This window comes from Crotalus tigris, unplaced genomic scaffold, assembly GCF_016545835.1.
Source record: "Crotalus tigris isolate CLP2741 ecotype Arizona unplaced genomic scaffold, ASM1654583v1 scf7180000018354.2857554, whole genome shotgun sequence".
NCBI classification, from domain to species: Eukaryota; Metazoa; Chordata; class Lepidosauria; order Squamata; family Viperidae; genus Crotalus; species Crotalus tigris.
This window is the reverse complement of record NW_024096961.1, coordinates 2,263,967-2,279,264: the sequence shown is the minus strand read 5'-3', so window position 1 is coordinate 2,279,264 and position 15,298 is coordinate 2,263,967. Positions and strand designations below refer to the sequence as shown.

The window sequence follows — 15,298 nt, the reverse complement described above, 5'->3', positions numbered from 1 at the left end:
CATCTGTCTTTTTTGCATGGTCTGGTTCCCATGTTGTTTTATGTTGCTTGTGAAAATTTGCTTTAAGTTGGGTGGCTACAATGACTGTAGCTTATTGCTAATGCATTTGAGTAGTTTGAGGTGTGAGTTGTAGGTAACAACCAGTGGAGTTCTGTTGTTCTGTTTCTTTTTTTTAATAATTCCTCCTGGGAATTGATCCAGTTTTACTGATAACAAGCATCACGTTCAGCCAGATGGAATGCAAATTCATGAGATGTACCAAAACTAGAATAAATACAAACAGACATAATACTCCTATGAAGTGAGCTGTAGCTCATAAAAACTTCTGCCTTTCAATAAATACTTTTCCGCCAGAAAAGGTGCCACTAGGTTCCTAATATTTTGTCACCAGAGACTAACATCTCTCTTTGTACAATATCCATATTTTGCCAATAAATGCAACAGAATAAATTAAGATACTACTTAATCGCTTTTATATTTCTCAGTTAAGCTACCTAATAGAAACCTTAGCTACCTAAGAGAAACAAAAACAAAAAAAGCCAGTAAACCTAGGATGTAATTTCTACTCTCAAAAACTGTAGCAAAGTCTGTAACAAGCAGAATTATGTTTCAGAGAGAGCAGCCATAAATGCTTTCAGACAGACAGCAAAACAGACAGGTAGCAAAATAAATCCAAACATCCCAAGCAATGAAATCTGTAAATATCCTAAGAGTCGGGCACTCATTACTGAGAATAAATTCACTACCCAAAAAGCCCTACAGCAAACAAAATGCTTCACACATACTGTGTGATTTGGAAGTGTTTTGGAATGTGCAGGAGCCTGAATACAATATCACATCAAAGCAGGCACACCTGTTTTCAGGTCTCCACACCAGTTTGGAGAAGACATGGCTGTTCTGTGCAAGAATCATTCCAACCCTTATTTACAGCATGCAGTTCTGATTCCTCTTCCCCCCAACATACACACAGTAACCTTCTGTCCCCAGCAACTGCATTACACTATTTTTACTGCTAAACAACATAAACTTGCATGTCAGAATTTTCTCTCACAGATTTTCCTCTCATCCATCCTGATGAAAAAGCAATTCTCACCAGAGAATGTCAGCCCTTTAGCTTAAGACAGTTACAACCTAAAACTATAATATACTATGCAATCTTAGCTGTCAGGACAAAAACAAATTTAACTTTTAGTCACAACTGCATATTTATGAAGCTCTTGCATACAACTCAAATTGAAGGCCAGAAAAATTATCATATATAAAATTATGTGTGTTTGTGTGTGTAAAGTAATTTATATGTCTTAAAAAAGGGTTGAAAGTGCAAAGATCCAAGGAAAATTATATATTCCAAACAAGAAAAAAAATATTTTGGTTTACTCCTTTAAGAATATGAGTCTTAAAATTTTTATTATTGGTTAGAAACATGCTAGAATGAGAAAAGGTTATGAAATTTAAAGAGATAATTGATAATTTGTATTTATATTCCATGATTATTTGTATGAACTTGTTCTTATTTCTTCTTCCTCTTTGTATATTTGTGATCTTAAACAATATGGTAAACTATAATTAATATGTAATATATTGTTTTAAAGTGATAATTAATTAATACTAAGCATTGTTAAGTAGTGAAATGAATGAGAGCTACTGACTAATTTGTTATTTACATGATTATATTGAGAGTTGTTTAATAATAGAGTAATTATTAAGATTTAATATGTAAACCCGGACTGGTAGACTTGCTGAAGCGATGTTATTTTGTGGGATTAATCTCTTTGTCTTATCCTTTTTGACCCCATTCCTCTATTACCTTTATAAAACTTAATAAAAATATTTATATATAAAAGAATATGAGTCTTAACATTTTCTCCTTCCTTCTTCCATAATTAGCCACACACTAAGAAGATACTGTGGCACACAGACATTTATTACAAGGAATACTTGAAACATTTAACCTTTACCATATGGAATCTGGTTTCAGAAGTGACCTTAAGGTACTGTGACCTTACAGTATATAGACTACAAATTAAGCCCAAAAGAAAAACAGCCTCCAACACTGAACTTGGCTGCTGAATAAACTGGCATTTAATAGAATATGAATATGTATCACTCATAAGACAGATTTTTTTCTCTTAAAATATTAACACCAGTCGATTATTTTCTTAATTTAATCTAAATAGATTAAATTGCTATCCACAGCAGAAATTCTATCTAAGAGAGTGAAATACATTTAAAGTTATAAATCTAGACAGGAATTGCTGAACAGGTGACTTGCTGACTTCCAAAGAATGTACGTGCTAAGTCTTTCCTCAATTCAAGTTCAGAATGAAATAGTCTTAAGACTCTCTTGGTACAATAAAGTCACTTTTCTAATCTAAAAGAAAGAAGACTGACAACAAACCATCACTATTGATTCCTTCATTAATTTGCTCTGGCCTGAAATGTCCTTGGTCCTTAAGAAAGGGAGAACATCTATAAATCCAAATTAGGACCTTAAGAAAGGGAGAACATCTATAAATCCAAATTAACAGCCACTGTGATATACAGCATTTTCAGTCTAGTAAAAACTGATCTGTGGAAACACCTAAAGCATTATGGTGAGTAAAGTTTTTATTTGCTTGTTTGGTAAAAAAATATATATATAGGAAAATTATATTTCTTTTAATGGGAATTATTTTCTGGGGGGGAAAACAGTATCTTGACTTCTGCTTCACCTTCTCCTAACCTGCCCAGAAGAGCTCAAGTATTTATAAAACTCATCTCTTAGAGAGAAAACTATTTGGGAGATATAAAATATTTACTGGATTTAGCTAATAAGAAGGTGATCCTGAGCTAAACAACAATCTTGCCTGACACATCTGCCAAAATTTCTTAGCAAATGCAAAATCATCTTACATTTTAAAAATAAACTATTTGTGGAATATGAATATTTATTTCAGCTAAATACCATCATCTATGCCAGAATGCCACCAAGTTTATTCTTCACCCTCTTTCAAATAAAAACTTAAAAGAACTTACTTCATCAATAACACAAAACATTTCAAATCCAAACTGTTCCAAGTTCAAAATGACCTATTTCAAGCTTGAAACAGTGGTTTTTATTTTTAAAGTTTTCACCTGGGCTGAACCAAAAGCTCTACACGTGATCTCTTTAGGAACAGAGAAACAGAGACAAGCCCAACCACTTCTCCATCTATCCCAGCATTGGCCAGATTGCCTGGAAGAGGCTCTTTGAACTATCAGACTGTAGTCCGAATCTACTACCTGCTACATTGAACTAGAAATGCCAGAAACGGAATCCAAGACATTACGCATGTACAACATGTGCTATACCACTAATACAGCATCTCTTCCTTTCATCCCATCACCAATTTAGCTCCTTCAAATTATGAAGTACAAGAGCCATCCAAATGCAAGGAGTCATTATCAGTGTAGAATATAAAAGTAGTTGTCCTGTGAGGTTAGGAACCTGGACAATATATAACAATCATATTTTCTTTAATGTAAAGGACACAGAAATCTTTAAAAAAAATAATACTAGTACAAGCCAGTTTCTCAGTAGTGCTACAGTGAACTAAAATGGTGGCGTTTGTATGGAAGTCTGCTCACCAAGGAAATCCTATGAAACACATTACTAGGCATACTGCGGTAAGTAATTATCTGCCAAACATATGTATATTATTGAAATCTGAGATACGGTATTTAGAATATCATATTGGTGGTGAACAGAGAAACTATTCACTAATATTTAAATGCAATAATAGGTCTTTTACTTGATGGCAGTATTGCTTATTCACAAAGAGAGAATGAACCCTGTAGTTGTTCGCAGGATCCAATCTGGGTCGGTCACTGGGACCAGAGGTTTAGTCTTCTGAGCTAGAGAGGAGTTCTCTGAAGATGGGCTCCAGCACGGGTCTGAAAGCTCAGAGGACCAAATCTTTGGTCCTGGTGATCAACCCAGATTGGATCCTGCAATATTATCCTGGGACATGTACATTCACTTTCACTGCAGCTGTTTCAATGATTTTATACAGATTAACCAAATGTAAATATATATTCGGTAGTTGTGACTGTGAAACACCAACTTCTAATAATTTTAACAAATTATTCTCCAAAGAAGAGTAACTGTATTCGTAAAACAGATCAACCCCCATCTCTTCTTCTTTGCAGAGCCCAGTGCCCCTCCTACCCAAAATCACTTTGGAAAACATGTATCCCAAGAGTGGAGAGCAGTGATGAATACTCTGAGAGGAAAAATCAGGAGATTACCATATGCAAATGGAAGGCATTTTCAAGTCCTGGTAAAAACAAGCTTGAATCAAAGCCATTATGTTTAGCCATAAACAATGGCCAGTGAATACTGGCGCCAACATTTACTTTCAGCTTTTAAATAGCATATGGTTGCTTTATTTTCATAGTATCCAACATAATTGAAAAATGCAACCGTTTCCAATATAACTGATATTAGACTAAGTGCCATGTCAGCACATGACGTTTAATGGCCTCAAAACAGGATTTGGAGAAAAATAAGTTGCAGGCTATTACTAGATGCCCACTAATATCACACAGTACAAAAAAATAAAGGCTAATGTTTTATTATTTTTAAAACAGAACCCTCCAAATTATAGAAATCAGATAATTCAAACAGGTGTCCAATGTCAATAGTTTATGAAAGATAAATCCTGACAAAATACTGGAGCTTAAATGCTCTTTTACAAGCAAATATACAAAAGGTAGTCTGAAAACTGCTGTTTTCAACAGTTGTGCTTCTAAACTCTCACAGGGAAAAAGTAAGCATGCCATTCACATTTGAACACAGTCCTATTTGGTCTCACAGGTAGTGTAATTCTCATCTGGCTGGAAACTTCAGAGATATTTAAGATAAATTACATAAAATAAATCTGCTCAAGTGTTTTACTCTATGAAGTTAATATTTAAAAGATGCAATCTCCATAGCTCGGTCTTCTACATTCTATTCCTGTTGTCTTACTGGCAGTCATACAGTTCATTACTGATTGAAGCTTTCAAAGTTCCTCTCCTAGAGGCTCAGCAGACTTGGAAGTCTTTTGAGTAAGGAATTCATTTCAGAAATTGACATAAATGATTAATATCGAATTCCCTCTTGCTTGTTAAGAACCTTAGTCACAATATCACATAAATGCAGTGTAAATTGAATTCAATATAGAAAGACAAAATAAGTCTTGTTTTAATTTGTTTCGCAAAATTGTTTCCTCCTTAATAACTAAATTGTTATTGCACAGTAGGTCAGTTTTTTGGGAGGGAGGGAAATACACATCTCCATATTTTAAAGTTTCCTTCCTTACTTCTAAAATTGTACTTCCCTTCCTTCAAAGCAAATTCTGTTTCAGATCAATGATGCCAAAGCACAAAGTGGCATAATTCTCTTATAGAGCTACTGCCAAACAGTTCAACAATACCTCTGGGATAAGCAGAACATCTACCTTTATGCATTTCGACTCAAATAAAGATTTTCTTCAAGCACAACAAACAAAAAAACTCACAAGTGCTTTGCTATCTTAGTGGGAATATTGGCAGAAAAAAATTATAATTTCATTTTAATTATCACAAAAGATGTATTCACTCAGAGTTAACAAAACCATAGCAACAATATTTTTGTAAACCCTGTTATTTAAGATACCATTTATGCTCTAAGAAATATATGATAACTGCTCTAAGAAGTATATGATACTATTTTGCATGCAGTAGGAAAATGAATCATTTAAACCCTTCTTACATGTCTAAGAGCTCTCATATCTAGAACAATTGCTCCCCAATTCCAAAGGAGAAGCAATTCTTTAGTCCTCATTTTAAAACCAATTTTCCATTATGCCAAAAATAGATATGGTTCAAGGCATATTATTAATTAAGAGCTCAGTAAATGAAACAATTTTATACCACAGTTCAGTAGTAACAGATATTGTGATTTGGATCAAAGCTGGTACAAAAGGCATAAAAGTGGAGAAGAATGTGTGGGACTAAAATAGTATTCCTAGCTTAATAAATTATGTGTATTAAATTGGGAATACTACATTTAAACCAGCCACTATTCCCAATTGTGAAACAGAATTGCTTAAATTTTTAACTAAATAAAGTATTTTCAAAAACCAATGTGTCAGAAACTAGATCTTCATTTGATCTTCCCGTTATATTTAAATAATCCCCCACTGTTTGAAAAGAACAAATGTTCTAACGTGCAATGCTGAATTGGTTAACAGTGGGCTATATCCATATACATTAGCTGACGTAATGGGATTTCCCTTTCTTTCCTTTCCTTGTGCATGATCCTCAAGCATACACAAAAGGGCTTGTCAAACTTCTGCAGGAGAACTTAAGACATGTAGATATGGTGGGGATTATGAAGTCATTCATCTGCCAATAGATGACAGCACTAACTTCTACCCCAATAGTGATAACACTTGATAATTAATCCCATCTGACTCACACGAAATAGCTTTATAAACTGTTACTTATACTGTAGATTGTTATAATCTTGCAGTGAGAGCTTTGTGGAGTTGGGATCAACTGAAAATAAATTTATTTGGCAGTCTCATTCAACATATATGAGAAGTGAATTTAAATAAATGAAAAACCAATAAACTGAATTCGCAAAAAATAGTTAAACACATTAACAAAAAATTATTTGCAGTTTATAGGACAATGTCACAGACAACTGCATTAGTAATCAGTACCAAGCTAAATCTTAGGCTAAATCTGTTATTTATCAATTCACGTTACCATGCTGTTCAGAACTTTCTATTTGTAGAAAGAGTCCACAGCTGTTAATGCATAAAGGGTATCATTTTTCTTCCAGTTAAAAATCAAAACAATGTTTCTAAAGCACTTTGTAAATCCAGGTTGAAGATATCTGTACCACTCTCAGATAAGAGTACACCATCTAGATGGAACAATCCAGGAGATTCTGGTACAAGTAAATCATGCTGGATCACAGTTCCTCCAATATACTGCACAAAATAGCCAATTTCCTGATTGATTCTTCTCCTGCTTTTCTCCATCACTCTATGGGGTATCTCTTGATTCCATACTTTCCTGGGTATGATATTAGACCAGACTAGAATGCTATTCTTGAATATTTGCTTAAGATGTCCAAAATCTTTCTTCATTCGGTTTATGACATCCGCATTACTGGTTATCCCCAAGTCATTGCCTCCTAGATGGATCACCAGTATATCAGGATCTGTTAGCCTCCGTCGTGTATGCAATAGGGTGGGTACTAATTGATCCCACATCATTCCACTCTTTCCTAGCCAATGTAATTTGGCATCCTCCAGTCGAATTCCCAATTGTGGAACAAAGCTTCTGTCAAGTGCCCGTTTTTCTGCCCAGAAAACATAGGAATGACCACAAATCCATACCTGTTTCTGCTTTCTTCTGCCATCTGCTATTAAGAGAACAAACATACATTAATCCTTCATAAACTTTGTGGTCAAAGCCCTTTCTGAAAACTCTACCCAGAGCAGTTTTCTGTATTGCTCCATGTAAAAACAATCAAAACGTTAGACATAAATACATGAAAACCTTCCATATTGCCAATTTGATTTGAACACTATTTCAAACAATTGTTAATACGTTGATGTATTCAGTTTACAGGATAAATGGTTGCATCTAATTTATGTAACAAAAAGAAAAGCACACTTACCCCGTTCCCCCTATCTATTGATATTTTCCAAAGCAACTCAGAGATATCTTTGCCAAATGACAATTCTAGTACACATTTAGCTCTTGAGAAAGCAGTTAACATTGTTAGCTTTCAATATTCAGAGTGACCAATTACTGATAGATTGAACCTAGACATAATGAACTAGATTTTCCACCCCAAGACATTTAAAGATTAACAGACATAAGAACAAAATATAATTTTCAAGGCCCAGAATCACAGAACGCAATTGAATGCCAGAGGTAATCAAGATCAAGCATGGCAGATAGTGGTTGAGAAAGCAGTATGGATAAAAGAATTTTTTTTTATTACATGCCTTATAGTTATACAGTATATCTATGAAGCCATGTTACAACTTTTCCAAGGAAGATCAATCTTGTTTTGCTGAATTACATCTAAATGTTTAAGTTCCTCTTTAAAACAATAAAAAATGTGTGAGGAGAGTACAGATTGCCCATTATGATTTTGAGTCTCCAAAGACTTCTCTTCCTGAACTACCTCATACCCCCTGAAACTACCTCATACACCCCGGTCTCTGTATTTTGCCAGGCTTCTGGTCCTTGAGAATATTCAGTGAATGTGCTGAAGTCATTCAGTAAGAAACAGCACAGTATTTCCTGATTTGGGAACACCTGTCCCAGCTAATATCAGATTCCATACATGGAACAGGATACATTCTTGATGTGGCATTCAGTTCAAGAAGAGTTGGTAATATGAGGTTTGAAGAGTCTGTGTGAAATGTTCATAGAAGATAACAATCTCTGTAGGTATAGTAGGTTAAAAGTGTCCATTCCAGGTAGTTAACAGATCTGAATGGCTGCATAAATGCATCTGCTTTTTTTCCGAGCCGCTGAGCATGACTTGTCAAAAAAAAAAAAAAAAAAGTCCTGTTTGATCTGTAGAATACAAAATAATCCCAGGCAGTGGACACTGTTGATTCAAAGAATACTTCCCTCTCCTACAGACTTCTGATTAAGTAGGAGAATAAAAATGATGAAGCAGAAGGAATGACAGTTTGAACACAGATAAAGAAATCTCAGGAACCTCAGGCTGAGCAGATACTAGCACCTATTTGCATTCTGTAAAGTGACGGTACCAAGGAATCATATTTTTCCATTCTTATTGTGCCAGATCAGATAAGCTGGTGTTGTTTTTCCATACTGAATAGCATCTTCTTTTCTAGTATATGGAGAGGAACAGTAGACTATGAACAATTTGCAGCAGCAGATAAAGTTGATTATTCATTGTAGATCTTGAAGATGTGAAGGTCTTGATGATCTTGACCCTTTAGAATTTCCACTGCTAGTTAAAGTAGCCAAGGTGTGACTACTTTCATGCTTAAACACGGTGACCATCTTCTTGCTTCAAAGAGGCAATTACAAGATATTTTAATTTCAAAAAAATCCTAAACCCAAAAGATTTGTGTGATTACAAACCAGTATCAAAATATACCACTTTTTAAGCTGAAGTTATCATTAAGATGGTGATCCTATAAATAAATAGCTCTGGCAGATACTGATTAACCTGAACAATTTCAAGGGTTGGACCAATACTCCAATCATGCCAAAGATCTTTGAGAAGGTCCCCCTTTTTTGGAGACATGAGTTCAGAATACAGGAGAGGGGCTTTTTCCATGATGCTCCCGAGTTATGGAATAAATTGTATTGGGCACCATACATAGTTCTATCTATCCTAGCTTAAGATTTATTTTTTTGAAGATTTTATAATTATTTTAATATTAGGCATTTAAGTAAATCTTAATTGTTTTCTTTTTTCTGCATTAGCTGCCTTGATAATCTTGGCTGAATAGGAAAAAGGGATATAAATATATTCTGGCTTTTCAAACTTACATAATGGTGTTGGGACAAAATATCATTACAAGGGAATCTTGTCCTGGGCTGCTTTCTGTACTAAATGTTGCTGTCCTTTTAAACAAGAGTTTCCAAGATTTTTGTTTACTTATTGGGAAGGCAAAGTCCAATACAATGAATAGATAAAGCCAAGATATGGTCATAGTTTCTAGGACTTTTTAAAACTGGATTTAACTGTAAATGCAATATTTGGTTCAATGCAGGTAAGGATTTTTTTGTCATGTATGGAATAAAAAACAGCTGATCTGAATTTTTATCTGACAGAAAGTAAATTTCACATACAACAGTCATACATCTATTATCTACCCTGAAACTAGATATTTTACTTCTAATATGATGTATCTGTTCAATAATACATAAAGAATAGAGATCTAGAGGCCTGTAAATGCAAAGAACATATTGAAGATACTTAACTTCAAGCACATTCAAACATATTTTTAGCAATACTGATTGTCAAGGTTTCCTATGTCTATCTGTAATTATATTCTTTACTATACTGTATTTAGCTGCAGCATTATTTTTTGCACTGTAATGATTACACTCTGGGTATTCCTGGGTATGTTAGCATGTTAAAACTTTTCCCAAAATTTAAATGTCAAAACTAAGATTAGCTGCCCAGAATAAGATTAGAGAATAAAACAATTACGTAATTTTGTTCTATTTGCTCTTCAACTTTAATTCATTTATGACTTGCTAAGATCACAGTTTCAAGCACATACAAATTTTATCACATAAAGCAATAAATTAAAAATAAAGACTCTTGATGAGTGAAACAGCAGAAATCATTCATTGTTTTGTAAATCTAATATTGGAGGAAAAACAATACGTGTGACATGAATTAGTAAAATAAATAAATATTGCTTTTATCGTAAGTCTCCTTTGTTACTATAATCAAATTAACAATCTCTGTAAAAGTAAGTGTTTTGGTTTGTACATCTGCAGATGCAAATCTCATTTTCCACCTCTGAAATGGCTAGTTTGAAATTACTCACCCACAGTAGTTACAGGAGGCTGAGAAGGATAATGTGGTGTGCTAGTTGTTGCTGGAAATGGCCCACTAGGTGCAGGATAAGGGTAGCCTGAATAACCACTTGACCAGGAAGTGAAAGAGAAGACAAAATAGGATTATTGAAGCTTAATGAATTCAGCTATGATCAGATTACAATTGAATCTAGTGATAAATTCATTAATGCTTATATGTTTGAACACTAATTCATGTTATCTTCATTTTTATAAATTAATATTACATTTTCAAACTCGTGCTCGAAACATTTTAAGGGAAGACACCAAACTCAGCTATTCAAGATTAGTCTATTGTTAACGGTTTTCATTCTGCTCTGTTACTTTCGTGAAAAGAAAACTTTGTAATCTTTTAAATTATAGCATGGACACCAAGCAGGCTCCTATATCTCTCAGAAAATAACTTTGAATAAATATTTCTCATTAATTTGTGGTCTCCTTATTTCCCATCCTGTACAATGCCTTCCATAGCCATTTTGCATTCAGTATTTCATATACAAGTGATCAAAATGAGTTGCTATTTTTTAACAGAAAAGCACACAGAAGAATGCTATAGGACAAAAAAAAAAAAAAAACTCAATAAATTGAGTATGTTGCAGGATTCCTGCCAAAATGGTTAAGTACTGAAAACATCGCTAGTAATTCACCTAACTGTGCAGTCATTAATTAATAATTAAAATTAAAGAATATTCAAATGAATGCAAATAATGCAGCCCTTAGCTTCCTTCAAAAATATTTTTAAATTTGCCTTGTGTTGTGGTTCTTGGATATTGCTGAATTAGAAGGCTAAGCAATGTAATCAAGCACGATGGCTAGCGAAAATGTTCTAGTTTTACTGCAATGCCACAAATTTCAGATCTCCTTTATACATTTAAGAAATTCATAAGGAAAGGAAAAGACTTGGCACTTCCCAATGTCATTTCCTATATTGTCCACTGCTGACTCTACCTCTAGACCAGGGGTAGGCAACCTTGGCTCTTTTATGACTCGTGGACTTCAACTTCCAGGAATTCTGCCCTAGACCTACATGTGAGAACCGCTCATATACAGTGGGGCAAAAAAGTATTTAGTCAGCCACCAATTGTGCAAATTCTTCCACTTAAAAAGATGAGGGAGGCCTGTAATTGTCATCATAGGTAGACCTCAACTATGAGAGACAAAATGAGAAAACAAATCCAGACAATCACATTGTTTGATTTGGAAAGAATTTATTTGCAAATTATGGTGGAAAATAAGTATGTGGTCAATATCAAAAGTTCATCTCAATACTTTGTTATATATCCTTTGTTGGCAATGACAGAGGTCAAACATTTTTTGTAAGTCTTCACAAGTTTGGCACACACTGTTGCTGGTTTGTTGGCCCATTCCTCCATGCAGCTCTCCTCTAGAGCAGTGATGTTTTGGGGCTGTCGCTGAGCAACACGGACTTTCAACTCCCTCCAAAGGTTTTCTATGAGGTTGAGATCTGGAGACTGGCTAGGCCACTCCAGGACCTTGAAATGCTTCTTACGAAGCCACTCCTTCGTTGCCCGGGCGGTGTGTTTGGGATCATTGTCATGCTGAAAGACCCAGCCACATTTCATCTTCAATGCCCTTGCTGATGGAAGGAGGTTTGCACTCAAAATCTCATGATACATGGCCTCATTCATTCTTTCCTGTACACGGATCAGTCGTCCTGGTCCCTTTGCAGAGAAACAGCCCCAAAGCATGATGTTGCCACCTCCATGCTTCACTGTAGGTATGGTGTTCTTTGGATGCAACTCAGCATTCTCTCTCCTCCAAACACGACGAGTTGTGTTTGTACCAAACAGTTCTACTTTGGTTTCATCTGACCATAGGACATTCTTCCAATCCTCTTCTGGATCATCCAAATGCTGTCTAGCAAACTTCAGACGGGCCCGGACATGTACTGGCTTAAGCAGGGGGACACATCTGGCACTGCAGGATCTGAGTCCCTGGCAGCGTAGTGTGTTACTGATGGTTGCCTTTGTTACGTTGGTCCCAGCTCTCTGCAGGTCATTCACTAGGTCCCCCCGTGTGGTTCTGGGATTTTTGCTCACCGTTCTTGTGATCATGTTGACGCCACGGGGTGAGATCTTGCGTGGAGCCCCAGATCGAGGGAGATTATCAGTGGTCTTGTATGTCTTCCATTTTCTAATTATTGCTCCACAGTTGATTTCTTCACACCAAGCTGCTTGCCTATTGCAGATTCAGTCTTCCCAGCCTGGTGCAGGTCTACAATTTTGTTTCTGGTGTCCTTCGACAGCTCTTTGGTCTTCACCATAGTGGAGTTTGGAGTGTGACTGTTTGAGGTTGTGGACAGGTGTCTTTTATACTGATAACAAGTTCAAACAGGTGCCATTAATACAGGTAATGAGTGGAGGACAGAGGAGCCTCTTAAAGAAGAAGTTACAGGTCTGTGAGAGCCAGAAATCTTGCTTGTTTGTAGGTGACCACATACTTATTTTCCACCATAATTTGCAAATAAATTCTTTCCAAATCAGACAATGTGATTGTCTGGATTTGTTTTCTCATTTTGTCTCTCATAGTTGAGGTCTACCTATGATGACAATTACAGGCCTCTCTCATCTTTTTAAGTGGGAGAACTTGCACAATTGGTGGCTGACTAAATACTTTTTTGCCCCACTGTATGAGAACCTCATTTGCCTTCTTGTTGTATGCATTTGCAGGTTAGTGTGGCATATCAGTAAGAACCTGGTCAAGGATCTCTTACAGAGCACAGTCATTTTTACAAACACCAGTGTATCACATATATGTGAATTCAACATGCATACAAAAATCTTCTGACACTGAACCATACATGTTTAAGGAAAATCTGGCATCCCTCCAAAATTGGAGACAAGTTCTTAAAGCTTATTAAGACAACAGAAGAAGGTTAAAAACATATATTGGGAATGATAATTAATAGATCAGGAGGAATAAGGATCACATATAAAACACAATAATCATGAAAGGTGGAAATGAAGATGCAGTGAAAATAACGTATTCCTGTTGAACACAAGCTTCAAGAAGGTTTGGAAAGACTGGGCTTGTGGTGAAAATATAAGAAGACACACATAAAGGAGATATTGGCTTCCGGAACAACTACAAGAGTTAAGTTAGGACAGAGGAATCTGTCCTAACTTTTCTTGGATGTGATGAAAGCTTCTTCAGAAAAACAGGAGAGAGAAGGAAAAGAAAGGGTGGCTTGTTCATTTGAGCTCTAAGACTACTTTTCCTCAAAGGGGATTGATGCTTCGCCTATTTGTCTGCTGACTTTTCTTGCAAACCATTTATCTATTGCTTAGCAACTATTGATTATCGGCTCAGCATGAGATGCACCACTGTATGTCTAGTTATCACAAACCACAGAGTGTGATCGTGTTCTGCAGATTAATTTAGGATGCAAATGACACGAAGGCTATTTCAAAACCATGCACAACTGACTTGGAAATCTTCTGTCTCTGAGTAATGGCAGAAAGAGTTAGCAAACCCAAGTAGATCACCAGCTTGCTGCTTAAAACATGTTACGTGTGATATACAAATGAGGTTTTAGATCTCCCTACAGACTTTCTACCTAATACGCAAAGTTCTGAAGGTGGAGCTACTGGATATGAAGTAATACACCTTGTTCAGGCTTCTGAACAAGCAAACACCTAATTTCTGAAAAAGATTCTTGTCTAAAGAAAATTTAGCAAAATCAAGCTAAATTTATTTAAACAATTCATTTAATCTGAATTTATTGAACAGGCACTAATTCAAAAAGAAAAGCTTCATGGGTCCATTTGGAAGTGTACATATTTTTGAAACACAGGCTTAGACTAAGATAACAAAATTCCACCTGAGAATTAGCACCACAGAGCATGATCAAATCACCATGTTTCTCACTGAGCAAGCGCATTTATTTTACCTTGGGTTAGGAGGTGGTCCAGGAGGAAAAGGAGAGATTCCACTTGGCATTCCTGGCATATAGGAAGCTGAGCACAAAAGCAATTTTGCAAACTTTATCAGTCTGAGATAACGTTACATATTAAAATGCTACTTTTATAGTGCAGAAGTTTTTATAGTAGTAGATTATAGGCAAACAGTTTGGGGAAGGCTGTTTTTTTTTAATTAAATAAGAGTTTAATAACACACAAACAAAGCCTTATTGAACAAAGTAAGGACTGGCTAGGAGCAGTCCAGTAATAAAACCCAATCCTTGGAATTTTCTTATCTGCTTCCTAGCAGAACTCCATGTGCCTGCAGGACCCATTAATACTTTTGTGGATGAAAGCCAGGTTGATATGAAATCAAACAATCTAATGTTTCGAAATATTCCATTTGGGAATATTTATAAAAACAAACGCTTCAGATGTTTATGACAAATTCTACAGCAGTAATAAACAACATGATGCCCTCTGAGACACCCTTCTGGCATCCGTACGACCTTATTTTCAGATTAAGTAAGAGTAGGATGCTTGCTGATAAGCCAAGTACCAGACTCTAGCAATCTTTATAAGAATGTATCCGCCTAAAGGAATTCTGAGAAAATAAAAATAATGTGAGGCTGCAGTGCTATGCTTTACTTGGAAAAATGTCCCTCTGCCCAGAAAAAAAGGTCAAAGGACAAATGGATCTGATAGATTTTATCTTGGCAGATTGGAAGGAATGAAATGGAGCAGTTACACTACTTTTTCTTGGGTAGCAGTTATTTTATGAATAGCTACCTCCA

General features: G+C 35.6%; 1 protein-coding gene across 3 annotated transcripts in view; it reads right to left on the bottom strand.

The window, feature by feature from the left end:
* Positions 1-15,298, bottom strand: part of TSG101 (tumor susceptibility 101) — a 45,342-nt gene that overhangs the window by 16,875 nt on the left and 13,169 nt on the right. For 2 of the 3 annotated variants that reach the window (XM_039350787.1, XM_039350789.1), the window contains 3 exons: positions 14,495-14,561; positions 10,557-10,654; positions 1,644-7,417 (listed from right to left, as the gene is read on the bottom strand). In XM_039350787.1, the coding sequence (XP_039206721.1) occupies positions 6,837-7,417; positions 10,557-10,654; positions 14,495-14,561 (746 nt within the window). In that variant the 3' untranslated portion in view covers positions 1,644-6,836. Of the gene's footprint in view, positions 1-1,643; positions 7,418-10,556; positions 10,655-14,494; positions 14,562-15,298 lie in introns of those variants that run through there. The other variant, XM_039350788.1, reaches the window with a different exon arrangement.